At 33.8% G+C, this 21,074-nt stretch overlaps 3 protein-coding genes across 4 annotated transcripts; 1 reads left to right on the plus strand and 2 right to left on the minus strand.

The window, feature by feature from the left end:
* Window positions 1-12: 12 nt before the first annotated feature.
* Window positions 13-4,753, plus strand: LOC140054431 (TIP41-like protein). Its single transcript, XM_072099411.1, has 7 exons — window positions 13-37; window positions 477-648; window positions 1,201-1,380; window positions 2,054-2,153; window positions 2,607-2,741; window positions 2,992-3,087; window positions 3,192-4,753. Exons 2-7 carry the CDS (start codon window positions 485-487, stop codon window positions 3,372-3,374), a joined length of 858 nt encoding a protein of 285 aa, XP_071955512.1. The 5' UTR covers window positions 13-37; window positions 477-484; the 3' UTR covers window positions 3,375-4,753.
* Window positions 4,754-5,188: 435 nt separating this feature from the next.
* Window positions 5,189-11,058, minus strand: LOC140054432 (glutathione S-transferase Yc-like). 2 transcript variants are annotated; one of them, XM_072099412.1, is made up of 7 exons: window positions 10,983-11,058; window positions 10,302-10,415; window positions 9,864-9,915; window positions 8,967-9,099; window positions 8,536-8,674; window positions 6,737-6,868; window positions 5,189-6,525 (listed from the first exon to the last, which is right to left on the minus strand). In XM_072099412.1, exons 2-7 carry the CDS (start codon window positions 10,386-10,388, stop codon window positions 6,406-6,408), a joined length of 663 nt encoding a protein of 220 aa, XP_071955513.1. In that variant the 5' UTR covers window positions 10,389-10,415; window positions 10,983-11,058; the 3' UTR covers window positions 5,189-6,405. The 2 variants fall into 2 exon arrangements, with proteins under 2 accessions (XP_071955513.1, XP_071955514.1); XM_072099413.1 differs by lacking the exon at window positions 10,983-11,058 and adding an exon at window positions 10,798-10,932.
* Window positions 11,059-13,797: 2,739 nt separating this feature from the next.
* On the minus strand, window positions 13,798-19,837 carry LOC140054942 (G-protein coupled receptor GRL101-like). Its single transcript, XM_072100083.1, has 2 exons — window positions 19,797-19,837; window positions 13,798-15,542 (listed from the first exon to the last, which is right to left on the minus strand). Exon 2 carries the CDS (start codon window positions 15,512-15,514, stop codon window positions 14,417-14,419), a length of 1,098 nt encoding a protein of 365 aa, XP_071956184.1. The 5' UTR covers window positions 15,515-15,542; window positions 19,797-19,837; the 3' UTR covers window positions 13,798-14,416.
* Window positions 19,838-21,074: the final 1,237 nt, after the last annotated feature.

Below are 21,074 nucleotides of genomic sequence, written 5' to 3' on the forward strand. Positions count from 1 at the left end.
ATTCGGATCGAGTCAAGCGAGCAAGCAATTCAATCGAGTAAGTTTATTTTTTAATCAAAAAAAACCTTTCTATCGTTGAACATAGGGCTCTAGGTATAAATTAAATACAGTTAGTCTAGGCCTAAACTAAGATTAGTCATACGAATACCCAATTAAAACTTAATTACTCTTGTCTAGGCCTAGGTTCTAAACCTTCTACTTTCTAGGCTAGTAGGCCTAGCTAGTAGTAGTAGGCTAGTAGTAGCCAGCAGATCAGACATGACTTCTCAAGATCAACATCATGCAGGAGGCCATGCCAAGGAGGGTCAAGCCTCCACCTCATAAACTTGTTAGCTAGGCATACTACTACTACGAGCCCAAGTACTAACTAGCTTAGCTAAGCCTAATACAGTACTACTAGTAACTAGCCTAGTGCATACTCTTTCTGCATACATTTTGAATAAGATTAATTCAATGCTTTTTAAATCTAATTTCAGATTACAGTATGACGGAACCTAAGGCCAAGGCATCAAAAAAGACTGAAACATTTGCATTTGGTCCCTGGACAATAACAAGTGTCAAAGGTCATATATTGAAGTCGCACTGTCAAAGCCCACAGAAGTGTACAACAGAAAATGACTCGAATCAAACACCTTGTGTTGTCTGCAGGTTAAGATTAACTTTGTTTATTTTGCACTACTTTGTGCTCATACCTAAGATTCTCACACTTTCGGTGTGAGAATTACATTTTCAGACCTCTCTTACACTCTCACACATATAAATTCCGAAAAACTCATAATTTCTTCTACAGAGAACTTGCATTATTTATTTGGTCATGTTTAGGTACAATATAATATTTGCCAAAGAAATAATAATGTAATTTACTACGGTATAACATTATCCTCAATATGTTTATCTTGTTATTTTCTACTGTATGTCGGGATGGATGGAATCAAAACACATGACCCCTTGGTGACGATGACCTACCGTGACCTTGTGGTAAGGGGTGGGGGACACTTTTCAGAAAAGTTACCATCCCTGTCCCCAATGTCTCTCTTCACTCAATATAGCTCCCACTTGGAAATCTCATACATATGCTTGTCTCAACTTTACATGTAGTGCCAATTTTTCTTTTAATATTTATATACTAATGTACTATGTGTGTGAAATGGAGTGGAGAAAATGTCTGAAACAGAAATAATACTGTACTACTTTATTTAGGTACCAACGTTCACTAGAACTTCCCCAACTACCTGAAATGGTATTTGGTGACAATGTGTTGAGAGTTGAGCATCAAGCAGGCTTTGGTTTAGAGTTCACAGCTCTGGAGGCTTTGAAACGGGTAGATGCTCACCACGATCTACTGCAGGTTGCGGCAGCTAAGGCTTGGCAAGAGGCTAGGTAAATTCCTTAAATTACCTTCTAAGCAGCACTATATAAAATGTTTATAATTATAATTTGATGTATTCCTTGATTTGAAAGATTATTGATATTGCTTAATGGGAAGCGTGTAAATGGGGGAATAACCTGCGACTAGGCTGGATTGCACGCGGATGTAGATGACACATACCACAACTTTTTTTACCATATTTAATGAGGATGATTCATCCAGCAATTGCTGATCATTAGGGACCCTCAAAGGTTCACAAGACAAATGTATACACAAGATGCTCTACATAAACAAAGTCTTATTACAAGTTTTTGGGAGTGTATTTGTAATTTTGTCCATAGAAAAAATCCTGGCATGTGACGGGACTTGAACCCAGGACCCTTGGAGTGGTAACCAAGCATCATAAGCACCAAGCCATAACTCCACTCCTATTAAACCATATCGTCTCCCCTTTGTGTCGAGTGCTGCCACCAAACAGCGGAGCACCACATTTATTTCTTTACTTGCATTTTTAAACATGAAGCTGTCAGTTCTGTATGATGTCATACAATACACATGTGTATAATAGTCTTTATCATACACTTGGCACACAAAAAATGTCTACATTTTTTTATACAGTACCGTACCTTAACTTATTATTAATACTATTACTTATAATTATTTGAATTTTCTAAATGTGTTCAGGAAAACAAGTGATTTTATCAAAGAAGTAGTAAAACCATTTGATTGGACTTACACAACAGATTATCAAGGGACATGTCTAGAATCTATATCAAAAATGCAAGTAAGAATAACTGAATGTATTTTCTTAAACCTCTTTTAGTCATTGTCGACTCTGTTGTTAGTGCACCCTTTACAATATTGTGATCCACTATAGCTGCATTGCATGAAACCTTGTTGAACCTAACCAAACAGACTGCAGATTATTAAGTAATAAGAGAATAGAATATTGTTTAAAGGAGGAGGGGGTGCGGTAGATCATTACATGAAACCTTGTCGAACTTTAACCAAACAGACTGGAGATTATTAAAGAAAAAGAATATTGTTTAAAGCGAGGTTTAGTAGATCTTCCAAGTCAATATCGCAAAACAGTCTTGTGCTGAAATTTCTCTAAATTGTGTACAAAAACACAACCCAATAATGCATAAATTTAGCATTTTATTCAAATGTGTTTGTAATTCGAGTGTTTTTTAGAATTGTTGCCTTAAAAAAACATATATCTTTTACTTTCCCACAGACAATAAATCCTACAGATCTTAAAATAGACGTAGAAAAGTTAAAAGTCAGAGAGAAGATTTATTTTTTTGAAGAAATTGTATTGTTTGAAGATGAACTGGCAGATAATGGTTGTGCAATGCTAACTGCTAAACTTGTGAGTACTGCTCAATGTGCTTTTATAGATTGGCTAGAGCTGGACGGACTTCTCTGTCAGGAGTTCACCCTCTAGCCAATCTATATAAGTTCATTGGTAACACCAGATAACCATTTAGTCTTAAGTATAATAATATGTATAATACACTTGCTTTCGAATCCTTTAACTTTGTAGAATTGTCAAATTGACACCCCACATTTTGCTTCCTTTGTGTTTTTTAACAATGCTGCTATTGTTTGCTTTGTTTCAGAGAGTTATGCAAAGTAGTTTCTTTGTTTTATTAAGATTTTATCTTCGGGTGGATGGTGTTTTAATTAGAATCAACGATACACGTGTTTACCATGAGGTAGGTTTTGAGAAATTTCTGAATCTACAACATGTTACCAATTTTCACCATCTTGTAACATTTGTTTTTCATTTATAACTACTGTATTTCTATTTGAATTCTAGGCAGATAAAAATTACATGATTCGTGAGTACACAAGTCGTGAGAAGAAAATCAGTGACCTGAAAGTCTCGCCTTCAGTCTTAACCGATGCCAATCAAATTCACCATCATTTAGACATAACAAAAGAGGTCACCGAGAAGCTAGAGTTCCCACAAGTCACAAACAGTGTAGCAGATATTTCATGATGATACATAACAAGAGAGGTCGCTTAGAAGCTAGAGTTTCCACTAATCACAAACAGTGTAGCAGATATTTCATGATCAGACATAACAAAAGAGGTCACTGAGAAGCTAGACTTTCCACCAATCACAAAGAGTGTAGCAGATATTTCATGATCAGAAATAACAAAAGAGGTCACTCGGAAGCTAGAGTTTCCACCAATCAAAAACAGTATAGCAGATATTCATGATCAGACATAACAAAAGAGGTCACTCAGAAGCTAGACTTCCTACCAATCAAAAACAGTATAGCAGATATTTCATATTGATTTCTGATCCCCTCCTATATAAATAGAAGATAGAATATTTTTGGTTTTGTACACCAAGGATAACCCACTATTAAGTCCTTAGACATGTTTCAGATGGGGACCTTCTGCTGGTGAACTGGGCAGTACACCGATCCTCAACTCTCTGCGTTCTTTAACGTGCACATAAGCAATGTTGCACACAGGACCAACAGCTTAACGTCTCATCTGAAATCAATGCGCTATCTACATGTATTCCAACCTGCCAGTTAGAACACATGGAGAGCGACGATAGGATTTGAACCGTTGACCAAGGAAACCTGTGGTCTTTCAAGGTTCAGTGCACAACACCGTGCCTACCACCAGTTTAGCTGACTGCACTATTTCTTACATGACGTAATCTAAACAATTAAGTACCAGTTTAATTGGTCAACTAGTGCTCCTCATTCAGACTTTCTCCGTTCATATTTTATGAAAGAAAGTCTGTCTCGTAATGACTTTGGCTGCATTTAATAGAACATTTTGTTATACACTAGAAATATAAGATATGTACATAAATAAATAAATGACTCTAAAGTTAAAATTCACTTATCAATCATCAGTTGCTAGGCTGATTTATACATTATTACAAAATTATTGGAATATTATTCTGCTTTTTAAAGTCATAAGGAAGTCAATATCTTATTTCAATTTTTAGATATTACATTTAATTATGATTATTATCAACAAAATTGTAATATCTATTTTGATAATATTTGTCTAGGTATTTGTAATGGAGAAATCCCAAGGTTTCAATTCTGACCTATTGTGCCAGGGTTGTAATTTGCTCCACTCCACTCCCTAAACCTCAAATGAGACTTAGTTTATAAGCACGATAAATTATAAAATAGTTTGTCCATCCTGTCTTGGCAAGTTACTACCTGCTGGATAAGTATGAAATAAAAAAAAAATAAGGACAAAAATGAAATGGATCAAGGAATAGATATCCCAGAATGTAAAATATTACTAATAATGTAAATAAATTGAATACATTTTGTGAGATTGTATTAAAAAATGCTAGATCTAGACTGTCGTGATAAATGTTCAACTGTTTTTGCAATAACCTTTGTTTTTTTAACTCATCTCAGTTTGCCACATATTTTTACAAAACTTGCTATATCATTCGAATTTGACTTGAATCCACCCCCTAAGCTCCTCAATATAGTGTTGCATTTATTCCCATACTCATTTAAATGGTTAAAACGGCATAAAGTGCAACCTACTGCAGGGCCGTAGCCACCAGTACGGTTGGTATGGTTTCAACCTGACCATTTTTTCACAGAGGCCTTTGACAACAAAGTGGCCTGCACAGAGATTGTTTCCCCTTTCACGCGAATACCGCACTGTATTTATTAATCAGTTGAAAAAAAAAAAGCTGCAACAAACCAACACGATAAAGCAATATATTGAAGGTTTAGAGGTAATTTATATACTAATATTTTTTCATGAACTTGGGGGGTAACACAGAGAAAGAAAGATGGAAAATATTAATGCAATAGACAAAATATTTTAATACCATGATTAAATTGATTAATAAACCAAATTATTGCTATTAATAGTAGTTGATTAATACTTGTTATGATATACAATTTCTTTATTTCAATCTTTATTTCAAATTTCAGTGACTATACAGTATGGCAGGTTTGTGGTACTTGGTTTCGTAGCATATCCTAACAGAACAGTGGAATGTATATTTAATTGGACTTCACAGATGACATGTCTCCTGTAAGTTAACTAGCATTTAATTATATCATCAAATCAAAATAACTATAATGATGTCATTTATATATATTATTAACCTTTTACTCCAGCACTATTGCATCGTTGGTTCCCACTTGTGATTATGCAATACAGCACTTTGCGTCGATACGTTACGTTGTGTTCTAGTGGGAACCACGCTTTACTAATGTTCTTCCAGTAATTTGAAAATATAGTTTATAAGCTTTTCAACATTGAATACCGTTTTAAATTAATTGGTGGTGGCAGATACAGTTGGATACAATGATATCATCTTTTAAATAGGATCCACTTCTTGTGTATATATATACTGGCACTTGCCAGTTTTTATACTATGACTTTATCCAAATTCCTTCACTTGCACTGATGAAGGGCTAGTGTTGCCCGAAAGCTCTGCTAACTTTTCTGGCTGTTTTACTTTATCGTTTTGCTTTTGATTTAGCTTTTCGCTTTTTTTTGTATCTCCATTGAGATCCAGCCACTGATACCCACAGCATTGTCATTTTTTCAGTATTTTGCCTTTGGATTTATATATATATATATAGTTATACTAGTTAAAGTACAGTTATTACATAACCCCTCATAAAATAAATCATGCAGCATTCATAGTATATTAATTTGATGAACAAAAATGAGTACTGTAATACTTAATACTGTGAGGGAGCTTTCCTTTATTAGATAATTATATAAAATCAAGTTTATTCTAGTTAAATCAAGTACAGCAATCTACATAACCCTTCATAATATAAAATCATGTAGCATACATAGTATATTTTTATGAAAAAAATTAGTACTGTAATACTTAATACTGTGAAGGAGCTTTCCTTTATTAGATAATTATATAAATCAAGTAGATAGATAGATACTAGTAGTGTGTACTCTACTTTTAAAATGTGCATGTACGCAATTTAGTCAGCCAGCTTAAGCATGGCTATTGTAACCAAAAGCTGAAATCACCATTTAATCCTATGACATGACTATGTGTAGAGAATTTTGCGTACTCCAGCAACGTAAACGTCATCTGGCTGCGGAAAACGTTTGTTACTGCTTAAATATGCCGATAGGTTTGCGTTGTTCTTCATTTTATCAAAAAATATCTGTGAAACAATAAGAATGTATTTAAAAAAATGCATTATACATACATCATGCAGAAATTGTTTTTTTTTTCGTATAAAAAATGTTTAAAAAGTACTATTAAACAATAGTTTACTAGTGCAAACTATTGCGCGCTATGTGACCCACAATCGTCCAATCAAATGACAGGAATTTATTTAGGTGTTATAAAAAACTGACTAATATATACTGTACCTGCAGTTTAGGATATGCAGGAATCAGGCTTGGAAAATACTCGTCCATTGAAAGAAGGTTTTCAAAAACAACAACATCGGCTGCAGTTAAGCTATCACCAACGAAGTAACCTGAATTGTTGTCTGCTAATACCTGAAAAAAATATAATCTAATGTGATATGTTTGTGGAATTTCATTTACAAAGGTACAATGGGACCCAATAAAGGACAAATGCCCCCTGAATAGAAATTGGCAGTATAGTGTTAAAATTTATTCTCCCTTAATCATTTTTATTAATGTACTGACATGCTTTAGTCATATAAAAAATACCCCACTAAATATTTAATCGTTAGCAATGTATGGTAGTAGATATTAGGGTTTTTTTCACTAATGTTAGTATTTTTTAGTAAATCTATATATAAATTTACGTAAGGGCAAAATTCGGTAAATCGCGCCTTACTTCTAGAATTTTCACTCGATGGTATATAAAGTTGGTTCGTACTTTCGGTACTGATTTTAACCACCTGATGTAACCCTGTTTACTAATTAAATTATGTTAGATAATTAGTTATTGACGATTAAAACGAATTTAGGTTCAACGATTTGCCCCAAATAGGGGTGTTTTCCGATCCTGGTATACACTGTCTAATGGATGTCCATCTTGAAAAATACCCGCCACAAAAATACGAAGAGGCTTCGCATTTTCCTATCTCCTCCTACGATAATTGTTTTTAATAGCTGAAAACCGGTTGAACAGCTAGAGTACAGCATCATAATGTTGAAGACAGGCTGATTTTCTTAAAAAATACTATTTTGATAGATTTAATATACGATTATACAAATGTATTGATTTGCAATGAATGGAACATCCCAATCTCTCAGTCTGCCAGAGTTTGGTTTAACACAAGTAGGTAAATTTATGAGCCCTTGGTTTAACACATACAGTAGGTAAATATATGGGCCCTTTGAGAATAAACTTGCAATACTGTACTTTGACAATACTGTAAATACCTATTAACTATTTTTGGTCCTCATTTGAATCGGGCATTTCTTACTGTGAATGTTCGTACTGTTAGATGTAATATAAAAATATATACAAATAAACTTTATTACTGAGATTGTGGATAGGCTCTACTGTTAGATATACAAATAAACTTTATACTGACAGTTCCTTCTCAACGTTTGTATTAATTAATAATTACCAGTAATATAAACGTCGTAGTGGTGTATCGTGACATGTACTTTAATATTTCAATCGATTATGACAGTGACAGTTTTAACAAAGTATTAAATCGCAAATGTTTTACTGTATTTAGAGGTATATATTATTTATAGGCCTATAAAACATGAAAAAAATATTTCGTTACTGAGTGGATAAAGAATATATTTAAAAATTGTTTCTCTTTGTACCTATCCGCTTTCCCATCCCTCAACCCTATTACATACAAAACACAAATTCAAAAATTTGGACTCATTTTGTGGTAAGTTTCTCCTTCGGAAGTAATTCCCAGGGTGCTAATTTTAGTTGACTACATAAATCATCGTGTCTATTTATTCGTTTCTGTAAACGAAAATGTATTATAGTCCTGCGGTACGTACATTTGAAATCGCCAGTTTTGTTACGCTGAAATTACTGTGTATTCGAGAACCATCTGTGGGCACGACCTAGATGGTCCATCTAGTTAAAGATAAGTTTACTTCTTTTTTTTTTTAAGTATTAGTTACCGAGTAATGAATGATAATTTTTTGCAGGCCAGCATCACATTAATTAAAGTAGTGAATTCATAAATTATTCATATTTATTTTGTAAAACTTGATACCTTCTCAAAAGCTGGTAAATATCTATCCTCGGCTTTCTTCTTGTTTTCATTTAGCACACCCTCTTGAGATTCTTTAGGATAGAATGGAATAGAGCCATACACACCAAAATCCTTAGCCCCTTCTAGGACCATATTTACCCTGTAAATTGAATATAGATCTACGGTTCACTTACTAAATAACATGATAAATGGTTAAATTCAACCAAAAATCCATTGGCTGGCAGCCAATTTGACCATTTTTTGCTTTAAATTGCAGTTTTTCCGGTAAATAAATATTGTTTCGAACTATTTTTTTGTCAAATTTTTGGATAACTATATGTGAAATTAAAATTGCATATTAAAAAAAAAAACGTAAAATTTAATTTTCCGGGGGGCAATACATCTTTAAATGTTCCTAAAACTATTTGTTAGCCATGCTTCCTTCCACCTACGTTGCCTTCTCTGCAGCTGTTTTTCCTGCCAAGTTGTACTTATTAGCTAAATAATGAATGATAGCCCTGGACTGTACTAAATTCAATCCGTCGATCTGCAACAATGGAATCTGATCAAACATGAGTACTCCATCTAGAAGAAAGCACACCAAATGTCAGACATGCAAATATGTGTTCACTGCCATCACCAGCAATAAGTAACATAACAAACTTAACTTAATAATGATGAAAGTTATATTATATTCAATTGTTCTATTCAACGGCCAGCTCAATTTTGACATTTTTGTGCTATGCGCTATAACAGGGCCGTAGCCACCAGTACAGTTGGTAAGGTTTCAACCTGACCAATTTTCACAGAGGCCTTTAACAACAAGGGCCTGCACAGAGACTTTTTTTTTTTTTTTTTTTTTTTAAAATAAAATGCGACAACAAAAAACATGTATAATTACTTTCTCAACTTCAAACACAGGTGTTAGGTCCTTCTCCCAAAACATTCATATATAAGTCACGTTTTCTATCTATCTATCTATCTATCTATGAGTGAGTGAGTGGCCGAGCAGTTAAGACAGTGGAACCGTAATTACGTAGCCATAACATCGGCAGGGGTTCGAGGCTCACTCACTCCATGGTTCTGGTGTTAGAACGAGTCTTCTCGGATAAGGACTATAAACCGTAGGTCCAGTGTACACAACTTGCTCGTGTGCACTTTAAAGAACCTAGTACATCTTTCGAGACGAGTAGGGGGTTACCCCGGTGTATTAGTTCATCACAGCCACTGATCACCAACTGGGCCCTCTGGGAGATCAGTCTTTGACTGAAGAGGTCACCCAGTATAAAGATAAAACAAACAAACAAAGCATTACAAATCTCTCAATGAATGAATATGTAACAACTTACCTTTTCTTAATTGTTCAATTTCTGATTTGTCTGCGAGGTGTCTTTCTTCCCACTGTAACATAAATTAGAATTCACCTCTCAAAAAATGTCAGAAACCGCATTGTTTCAAGTGTGTATTTGTTTAATTAGTAATTCAATTTATTTGAGAGCTTGAGAGCATCAACATAAACTGGTTGGATAATAATACTGTAATGTCCTGGATTTATGTAGCGCCTAATATTGTGAAACCTCCAAGCGCTGAACATTATTACACCAGTCATTTTGTTTATATCAAACGCGTACTCCCATATGCAGCTAGTAATCAGCCTAAATTGTGTCTTGATCAACTGGATTCCCATTTATACCCTGGCTTGGGTCCATATATTATTTTGTCACTTATTTTGAACATTAAGATGTTTAGTAGAATTAGGACTTTAACTTTGCAATTAAAATATTTACCTCAACACCAGCGGCTGCCATAATCATTCTGCCACTTTCTGCCAAGCCACGCCCATTTACATATGTTAGTTTAATTTGACTAGTCATAATTAAGCAGCACTTAGCAATCAATTTCTAAAAAGTTTGATATTGAATAATGTGTAAGTTAAAGATGTATTTTTCCCCTTAAACATTAATTTAATATAGGCCATTTTATTGTCGCAATTGTTAATGTCGACAATTAAAAAAAAAAAATCGACAAAGCAGAAGACAAAATAGGTAACCATAAGGGGTGTCTAGAAATCTGAGTTTTCTAGACACCCCTTAGATGGTAAATGATTATCATAAACCTATTTACTGTAACTCAAAAGGGTTCTCTTCTTTATTGTTTATTTTGTCCATTTTCAATGCAAACATGATTATTTTATACATTTCGGAAAGACACTGTCTGAGTGTTTTGCAATTACAAATAATTATATATCAGCTTCGGCAGGTTTCTTATGTAAGTTTATCGAACCTGAACTGAACTTCCACACAACAGTACACCACAGCCTTGGAACTAGGCCTATACAGAGCCTATATAACCACTTCGAATAAACAAAATGGTAGCCTAGGTCTAGCTAGTTATGTTGTTATACTGTATTATTGTATGTTAACAGTATAATGGTACGGCGGTCTCGAGTAAAAATGGCCATCTCTCACCTAATAATGTGGATGTCAAAAGATTTAGGAGCTAGCAGCTAAGCAAGGGCAACACCACCGGCTACAAAATATTAACCAATCGGAACGCTTATAGATTACATCATGGGTCTACTCCACCATTAGGATAAATTTTAGGGGGCGCTATAGGTACAAATATATCAGAGCCATGGAGAGAGAGTTTCGACATTGAATTCAGAATGGATTAGAAGCCGTGTTTGTGTCCAACTAGTCACGTAGCGTATGGAGTTGAGTCTTTTGTTTTGAAAATGTATAACGTTCAAAAGGCTTTAATTATCGAATTTAATATCAAAACAATCAATTTGTTTAAAGGTTTTTGTTAAAATAATAAAAAAATTATAAAGTTACTGCGAACATGATTTTAAACAACAAAAATAGCAATTTCGGAACGGCTCTGGGTTTGCGCTCCATGCACGCCGCTACGCGTGCGCATTTAGTTTGTACAGCGATTCTCTATAGTAATGCATTGTTTTTACATTTTGTTTGTTTAAAATCATGTTCGCAGTAACGTTATGATTTCGTTATTATCTTAACAAAAACCTTTAAACAAATTGATTGTTTTGATATTAAATTCGATATTTAAAGCCTTGTGAATGTTATACATTTTTTAAGCAAATGACTCGACTCCATACACTACATAGGCATAGCTGGACACAAACATGGCCGGCGTGCACACCACGTGACTTTCTAAAATCCGTTAACGCAATGCCGTAACTCTCTCTATGGCTCTGAAATAATATGTTCAGAGCCATTATATTTCAATGAAACAAGTGTTACCAAAATGACGAACATTTCAGTGTATAGAATTAAAACTTTCAACTCATAAGCATTCATTATTTGTATAATATACAACAGTATTATTTTCAAGCTCAGGTTTGAAATAAAAAAGGAAAAACAAACAACAATATTTTTGATCAACGTAACAGGAAACTCACCCAAAGTGGCCTTATATGGAGATTTAGGATGGATACCCTTAACCGTATCTCATAACATATTACAACTGGAATTCTTTGAACGTTTAGTCGGGTTAAATGAGAAACGATTGCCCAACCTATTATACAAGACTATATGTTATTAAAAATCTATGGAAAATTGGTTTAATTTACTGAAACAAAATATTTTAGATAATGTAAATAATCAATTGTCAGAGGACCTCGCATCTAAATCGTCCCTATCTTTTTATGCAAAGTTAAAATCAAAGCCGGATCGTAAAAAGTTTTTAATTGATAAAACAAATTTTAATGGTGCCCGTCTTCTTAAATTTCAAGCCCGTTCCAATACTCTCCCTTTACATTTTATGGACCGTGGATAATGATGGTCTCTGTTCATTATGTAACTCTGGAAATATAGAGGACATATCTCACTTTTTATTTAGTTGTGATGCATTACAATGTGTAAGAGAAGAACAGCTAAATAAACTTAAACTAGACTTAATTTTTCATAACGAGTTAGATGTTTGGGAAACATTCTGCACCAGTAAGAATTACGAAAAAATGTTATATGTTCTGGGGACGGATACACTTTCCCTCAGTAATAATGTTCTATTGAGTCTTGACAAATTTTGTAAAGTATACCTAACAAGATCATGGAAAATACGAAACAATCTTTACAACTCGCAGACAGCATGTAATGTTTTTGTTTTGTTGCGGTATAGAGATCTTTTTATTTTGAATTGACTAGTTTTATTTTATATCTGTTTGTATTTATTAATTTGTATCTGTTGAATGTCTATCTGTATATAGAATGCACCGTATATGAACGGGTGCCACCGTTGTAAAGGTGTAGTTTCAATAAATTATTATTATTATCACCTCGTCTGGTGGCGCAGCCAAAATCTAAGCGCCGAATTATAATCCTTTGATTTAATGAAAGCTTTTGAACGCCGCTGTGTGTGCAACTCTGAAATAAACTCCTATTCAACTCATGATGCTGTATATTGCTACATATTCTATAACAAATGCCGTGTGTTTCCGCAGCCAAAACAAAAATTATCAGTTATTTAATTAAGTTCAGTTAAGTAATTAAACATAAAGTGCGCATGATCAGTCATTACCGAACAAGTGGCCAATCACAACGCAACAATTTGTCCTTCAGGTCAAAAGTCAAATTCAATTGAAATCGGATAATTATCCGACAAATGCGATAAATTTACTCGAGTTGGATCGGTTAAACCCCGTTTACATAGACAGTTTATCGGATCGGTTATTTTGGGCTGCGAAAAAACACGGCCTTCTTTATAAACAAGTTTCTCGTTTGATAAAATCTACTGGCGGAAATTGTCAACCGTATAAAAACTCGCATATCCGAAACTTCACAATATACAGTACGTTTTTAATGATAGGCGTACATAATACATTGTGTAGCAATTTTGTTTATTAACAAGCCTATCATTATTTACCAACTCAAGAAAATTAATTGATAACCCATAATTATCTATAATTTTTATAGTTTAACAACCTACATGAAACATAACTAACTATCTCCGCCAACCAATTTTACATCCACTACTCCATTTGCATTAGCATTTAAAACTAATAAAATACAGGATACGACAGGGCTGAGATCAACCAGTAGGCCCTACTTGGGAATTTAAATTGCAAACTCCCATTCCAACTGTTTCGATCAATAATGGTCCGGGAAGTGTTCCGATATTTCAAGCCATCTCCCGCTCTACCGCCAATATGCAATTTCTCCCGATATTCTGGATAAACTAAACAAATATCCCGATATGTAGGCAATAGAAAACAAACTGCTGCTAATAATAATGTAGTGTTTTCTCTTTTGCAGCAGAGGCACACTTCTTTACAGATGTGCAAACAAATAAAAGTATACCACAAGTGGTTTTAAACATACATATCGGTCCGTAAGATAATATTTATAATCAATTCATGCTTTGTTTAATAATAAGTATATATTTAATATGTATAAGTTAAATAATGAGTTGGCACCATATTTTCCGCATCTGGCCTGACATACTCATGTTTACTAATCATAGATGCCGATGTTCATGCCTTCGGCCACTCACCTCCGCTTAAATAATTATTTTTTAGTGATACATTTGATGTCGATTTAGGGATTGTGTTAGACTTGCCCCAAGTCTTATTGTCTTTTTTATTTCGATTTTACAAGCTCAAGTAGTATACGTATGAAACTCCATATGTGCCAAAATATTTATATTTTTAACTAATAGTAAGTAAAAACTCAGACTAGTATTGTGTGGACGGTAATGAAAAGAATCGAGGCTAAAGTGAGAAAATTACTAGAAATTGCAGAAATAGACCTGCTCCGCGTAAGATTTTGTATATCTAGACTGGGTGTTTAAGCCACCCATTTTACTTTGCTATAGATATTATTAAATAGAAAAAATAGAAAGTTCATGAAAATATTGAAATTTACATTAGGCAAAAACAAATGTTTTATTTGTCCGTACTGTTTCTGTGTGTCATATCTTGAAGAGGTATAACCTCAGGATGTGCTCGAACGGGTGGTTTTGTATTTTTGCTTGAACAACAATACCAAAAGACGATAGTGTATAGATACGGATTGATTGATGAGTTAATTGGCATGATAAACGTCGCTGACCAGATATATATTTCTGGAGAAAGCCGCCACCATCCAATTTCAGAACCAATTGCCATCAATATAATAGGAAACCAGCAACAGAAATCAGTAAAAACTATAAAACCTATTTTAATTGCAATTTTTATATCTTCTTCTCTTCCTCGTCTTCTGTTAGCAGCCGATGCAGTGCGCTTGATAGACATGAAAATGAGTACATAACTCACAGCAATAACGATAAATCCAAAACTGTTAAATGCAATAAAAATAGCAATTGCATACTCCCAGCCTGGCCATCGACTTCTTGTCATAGGCAGTGCCAGACACACACTCTGTTGCCCATAGTAGTTTTTGCCAAAATACGATATGTTGATGAAGCTTGTAAATTTGTTAACTACTGGAAGAAAACTGATCACAACCCAAACCAACCATGCAATTACGACAATAGCTCTACATTGTTTACGGCTGAGTCCTCTATCTTTGAATGGATAAAAAATGTTTAATGCGCGGTTAATGCTCATAAGCATCAACAAAAACACAGAACACTCGCTAGAGAGAGTAGAAATTGCACCGGCAAAGCTGCAGAGAAAGCTGTTCTTCCAATCTCTTGCAACCTGTGCGTACCGCCCTCTGTAGTGGATATCTGCACTCGCAATGATGATGAGGTAGACTGCCATTAGCATGTCAGACACGGCAAGATTAATAATGAGTATGGTTTGAACACTGTTGTCGCGTTTATAAATTCGAGATAGGATAACGAATAAATTGCCAATGAGAGATGATACTCCAATTAAGAACATTAATACTCGGAGAATCTCCTTTTTTAGTAAGTCATCACAGGAAGAAAAATCATCAAGAGCATCACAGTAACACGATGGAAACTTCGTAATGGATGCGCAGTAGCACCACGCGTACTTATCAATTGGTGAGTGGCATTGTTCAATACTGGACACCATGCAACAAAGACGAGAAACGTCTGTCGATCTGTGATAACAAAAAAGAATAATGCTAGTTTTATAATTACGGTGTAGTCTCAACAAGGCCAACAGCCATTAAGTCGCGTGCTACAATGCATAATGATACCGGACCGACAGACAGACCGACAGACAGCAGACTGACAGACAGACCGGCCGACATAGTGAACTATAGTCGCGTCCACGCGACTAAAAAGGCATAATTTTGACGAATTTTGTAACTTTTTCATCAAAAACGTGCGCAATTTATCCAATTCGACGTGCTCGTATGAGGTAATTTTAAGTCGAAATTGTTTAAAAGATGGTAAAATTATTAGAAAAGGCTGCAAAAACATAAATCACGCGAAAAAAGTATGTATTTAACGCTACGTGCGCACCATGCGCGTACAAATTTGCGCGCGTATGGGAATTTTTGATATGCTCAAAATGACAAGAAACGCGTAGAAAGTTGATTAAAAATGAATTTTGCGCATTTTATTTTAAATGCGCGTGCGCGCGTAACTTTGTGGCTTTGTGACTCATGGCAATTTTGTAAACGCTTAAAATTGCCTGAAACGTACTCTTATTTCATCGAAAATAAATTTTGAAAATTTTAAGCGCGCGTACGCATGCGTTACATGCGCTACGCACGTAATTGTATTGCCATATGATGATTTATGCCCTGAAATTTATGAGTACCAAATTTTATTTAATTGTGATTCATGGTTGTGAAGATATGATTACAAACGTGATTTCGTTAAATCGTGCGTAGACCGCGTAATTTTTTATTGCGCACCGTGAAAACATAACCACATCGATTCCTGGCCATAAGGAATATACTGTGAAAAATTGACTTAGCTAGATTAAACTGATATCAAGATAAGGTCAGAAAGCGATAAAACGCATAGTGATACCGGACCGACCGACCGACCGACAGACCGACCGACCGACATAGTGAACTATAGAGTCGCTTCCACGCGACTAAAAAGAACAAATAGGCCAACTTTTTGCTAACTAGAACTTAAAAACATAAACATTTGTTGCCATTTATTCTTTTAACAATAAATAAGACGTATAAACTGCAAGTTTCCTTTTACGAGTGTTTTCAGTTTATTTAAATTCTTGTTACCTTTTTTTCCCATTTAGAATTTTGACTCTATAGCTCACTATCACGATCACGGTCATTTAAACAACAAAATATATATCGCTTCATAAACACGATACAAACAACTGAATGGAACAATGTACTTCAAGAACAATCGCCTGAAATAGCATATAATATATTTTCAGACAAGATTACAAACACATACAATACATGTTTTCCTATACAATCTAAGCACAAAAAATCTAAATATAATCGCATTCCTCGAAATCCATGGATTACTAAAACCATTATAAAATCTATAAATCGTAAAAATAAGCTCTATAAAAAGTATATTTCATCGCCAACCTTCACAAATAAAAATAAATTTACTCGCTATCGTAATATACTTACCTCAATACTCAGAAACGCAAAGAAAAAATACTACACAGAAGAACTAAATAAAACCCAAAATAACCTAAAGAAAACTTGGAATATTCTTAATGGACTTCTAGGTCGAAAACAAAATTACCACTTACAGGATAATATGAAAATAAATGAGACGGAAGTTAATGACCCTAACGTAATCGCTAACAGCTTTAATAATTATGTTGGTCCTGAACTTGCCTCAAAAATTCAATCAACCCAAAACGATGAATTTAGGAATCATCTGAAGAACTTATCATCACCAATTAATTCCTTGTTTTTTCTACCAACCGATGTTAATGAAATAATTAGCACATGTAACTTACTTAATTCAAACTCAAGTCCGGGATATGACGATTTAAAAATGAGTATCATAAAGTATGTTATCCACTCCTTGGCGATTCCTCTAACACATATCTTCAATATGTCTATCCTTTCTGGTATTTTTCCAACTAAACTTAAAATATCAAAGGTAGTACCAATTCACAAAGCAGGTTCTTATAATAAAATTCAAAATTACCGTCCAATATCTGTATTGCCAGCGTTTTCAAAAATTTTCGAACGAATTATCCATAATCGCCTATATCAATTTATAAATAATAATACTTTACTTTATGACCAGCAATACGGGTTTCGTAGTAAATATTCATCTTACATGGCAGTGCTAGAAGCGTATAATGATATAGTTACAAGACTTGATAACAATCATCATGTTATGGGTATATTTTTGGACCTCGCAAAGGCATTTGATACCATAGACCATCAAATCCTTCTCAAAAAACTTTATCATTACGGTGTTAGAGGGATCGCCTATGAGTGGTTCAAGAGTTATTTAACCAACAGGTCCCAATTCACCGTGTATAACAATCATAAATCAACAACTAATATAATTCGATGCGGGGTTCCACAAGGGTCCATTTTGGGCCCATTATTATTTATAATTTATTTAAACGATATTGTTTCTATTTCCGATAATTTCTCATTTTATTTATACGCAGATGACACCAATATAGTAGTTTCTGATAAAAATATTAAACAACTAATTACGACAGTAAATCAAGAACTAAATAAAGTTTCCTCCTGGCTTAAATCTAATAAATTATCATTTAATATACTTAAAACAAATTACATTATGTTTAAAAATAAGCATAGTAGACGACAATATCACAATATTCAAATTATGATTGACAATACTACTATTTCACAGGTCTCTAATACTAAATTTTTAGGCGTAATTATAGATGAAGCACTAACATGGTTTAATCACACAGAATATATATCCAACATTATTTCTAAATATACTGGCATTTTATTTAGACTAAAACATGCTCTCGCACCGAATATTTTATTTTCTTTATATCGCACATTAGTTCTCCCATACTTATATTATTGTAATCTTATTTGGGCAGATGCAAACAACTGCAATTTGAAAACCATTCATTTAAAACAAAAGAAAATAATTAGACTCTGTACAAACTCATCCTGGCTGGCCCATACTGCACCCTTATTTTTAAAATTAAAAACTTTAACAATCTATGATATTCATAAATTACAAAAAGCAAATTTTATGTTTAATTTTGTTAATAATAATCTACCAAGTAATTTCAATACTTTTTGGGCTAGGGTAAAAGAAACACATTTTCATAATACAAGAACATTAAATGATTTGCGTCCGCATAATTTCAGAACAGACCTGGGAATGAATACCATTAAACGGCAAGGACCTATATTGTGGAATGATATAAGCAATCTTATTAAGAACCAATGTACCTTAAGTTTATTTAAGAAGAAATTTATTCACAGTTTATTATCAACGTATCAGTAATATTATGTTATATTATTTAATTAGTAGAGTAACATTATTTAAGTTTACTTAAACAACATACATTTTTATGTGTGTGTATGTAAATCTATTACATTTTTTATCTAAAAGATGATATTCAGATTTTATTACCATGTACTAGTAAAAATAAAAATAACTATATGTAATCTTCATGTTAACCTTCTTCAGAAGTAAGTTAAAAATTATCATTTTATGATCAAAAAGAAATATACTATCTAATTTTCTCCTTTATATAAATATATTATTTTATCCAAGGGGTTGCAAACACAAGTGTTCACATGTCTTGTTATGTATTGCACCTTTGTCTTGTCTTTATGTTGTCTGTAATGTCACTGCACTAACGGGTGACCGGCTAACGAGCTTCGCTCTTACGGTTATCCATCCATATAAGTTGTTTATCTTATGTTCATAAATTGAAATGGAAAATAAACTGAAACTGAAACTATGTCGGTCGGTTGGTCGGTCGGTAAACACTAACTCATATTCATCTTTTTTCCTCCGTTATTTCGACAGGGGATATTAATACTTGGAGGTAAATATAGATGTCAGCAATTTCAGCAATTTTGATCGGGTGGTCGGTCGGTCGGTAAACACTAACTCACATTCATATTTTAAGTCGCGTGCGTGCAACGCGACTCTATAATAGCTCACTATGTCGGTCGGTCGGTAAACAATAACTCGTATTCATATTTTTAGTCGCGTGCGTGCAACGCGACTCTATAATAGCTCACTATATGTCGTGTACAGTGACAGTGTGTGTATATATAGTAAACACTAACTCAAATTTGCGCACGCGACTGCAGCCATATTGTTCTATTGCTATACGAATATTTATATATAAACTTTTCCGATTAACGTAATTTATAGAAAATATGTTTATATTTGAGTGTGTACGTCATTTGTTTGTTTGGCAACAGGAAAGTTGTTTTACTTACAAAATCAAAAGCGATGGAACAAGGATGGAAGATAATGCATCACGATCTATGGTTGTAGCGTACTACGCGAGTTCGCTTGGTGGCGTGTGTGGTCAATCGACGCAGATAACAAAAGACACTGATCCAGCAAATACAATATCTACAATTTATTTACAATAGACCGATCTTCCGTTCTGTTCTGGTGACTAAAAGAAGATAAAGGAAACTACATTACTTTCTATAATGTGTTACAGAATACAACGTTATTCAAGAAGTTACAGCGATATTATAATGAGTTAAATGAAAAGGTGTATAAGTGTACCAATTAAAATTAATATAAACATATCAATAGAATAGCGATCACAACAATGTTACCATTAAAGCAACAAGTAACAAACGTATTCCTTATCAATTACCACTACAAGTTAAAACGAGCCATGGGGTTCAAAATATAAACCTACTTGACTTTGACGCCTCAAATATACCAATCACAGTAAACAGATGCACTTGAACTACTCCCAGTTCAAAACAGCTGCAATATAAATAAATCGATCCTTGTTTATAATTTATAACCCATCCCCTCTCAACTATCCAGTTGCTATTGGCAACCAAAACTTAAATTGCCCTCCAATGAATCGAAATGAGGCACCACTCAGGCATTACACTTTATAATCGTTATACCTTAATACAAATGATGTATAGATTTCCAAACTACAGTAGGTTATTCTAAATAGCATACAACTGCTATAATGTATCAATAATATCATAAAAAACATCCTAATTAGACATATTAAATCCTTATCGCAACTGGAGAATTTAAAACAATCACTAATATCAACAAAGGCAAGAAATATATATACGGTATATAATGCATAGTTATAGTTTATAGCCTACCTACGGTATGAACGATAATATATATGTGATTAAAACAACTACTGTATATCGATAATGATACAGACTCTCACGAGCCCAATAACGTCATAATCGATTATTCAACATTATAAACATAAAGTATTCTATAAAGAAAAAATCGGAATCAACTTACATATAAAAAGTAACAAGGTTGTCGAAATCACAAATGTTGCCAAATTACACATAAATGTTTCATACAATTAACCAAGCTTTCAAAGTTATAAACAAGTTGTAAAAGTTACAAACAAGTTCCAAATAAACAATTTGTCACAACAAAAAATTAGAAAAGTGTCGAGTTGGAGATGTGTCGCTGTTCAAACCCAAAATTCATCTCTCCTGGAATTTGGTCACACCCCTATATATTAGACCTAGGAGCAACATCCACAA

The sequence above is a fragment of the Antedon mediterranea genome, chromosome 7 (genome assembly GCF_964355755.1).
Source record: "Antedon mediterranea chromosome 7, ecAntMedi1.1, whole genome shotgun sequence".
Lineage (NCBI taxonomy): Eukaryota > Metazoa > Echinodermata > Crinoidea > Comatulida > Antedonidae > Antedon > Antedon mediterranea.

What these genes read in the sequence shown, in the direction of transcription:
- LOC140054431 (XM_072099411.1), top strand. Translation starts at nt 485, where the DNA reads ATGACGGAACCTAAGGCCAAGGCATCAAAAAAGACTGAAACATTTGCA. An exon ending in CAATGCTAACTGCTAAACTT is followed by an intron (nt 2,742 to 2,991) that starts GTGAGTACTGCT and finishes GCTTTGTTTCAG; the next exon opens with AGAGTTATGCAAAGTAGTTT. An exon ending in ATACACGTGTTTACCATGAG is followed by an intron (nt 3,088 to 3,191) that starts GTAGGTTTTGAG and finishes TTTGAATTCTAG; the next exon opens with GCAGATAAAAATTACATGAT.
- LOC140054432 (XM_072099412.1), bottom strand. Translation starts at nt 10,388, where the DNA reads ATGACTAGTCAAATTAAACTAACATATGTAAATGGGCGTGGCTTGGCA. An exon ending in ATTTACCAGCTTTTGAGAAG is followed by an intron (nt 6,869 to 8,535) that starts GTATCAAGTTTT and finishes TATTTTTTTCAG; the next exon opens with GTATTAGCAGACAACAATTC. An exon ending in CTGCATATCCTAAACTGCAG is followed by an intron (nt 6,526 to 6,736) that starts GTACAGTATATA and finishes ATTGTTTCACAG; the next exon opens with ATATTTTTTGATAAAATGAA.
- LOC140054942 (XM_072100083.1), bottom strand. Translation starts at nt 15,514, where the DNA reads ATGGTGTCCAGTATTGAACAATGCCACTCACCAATTGATAAGTACGCG.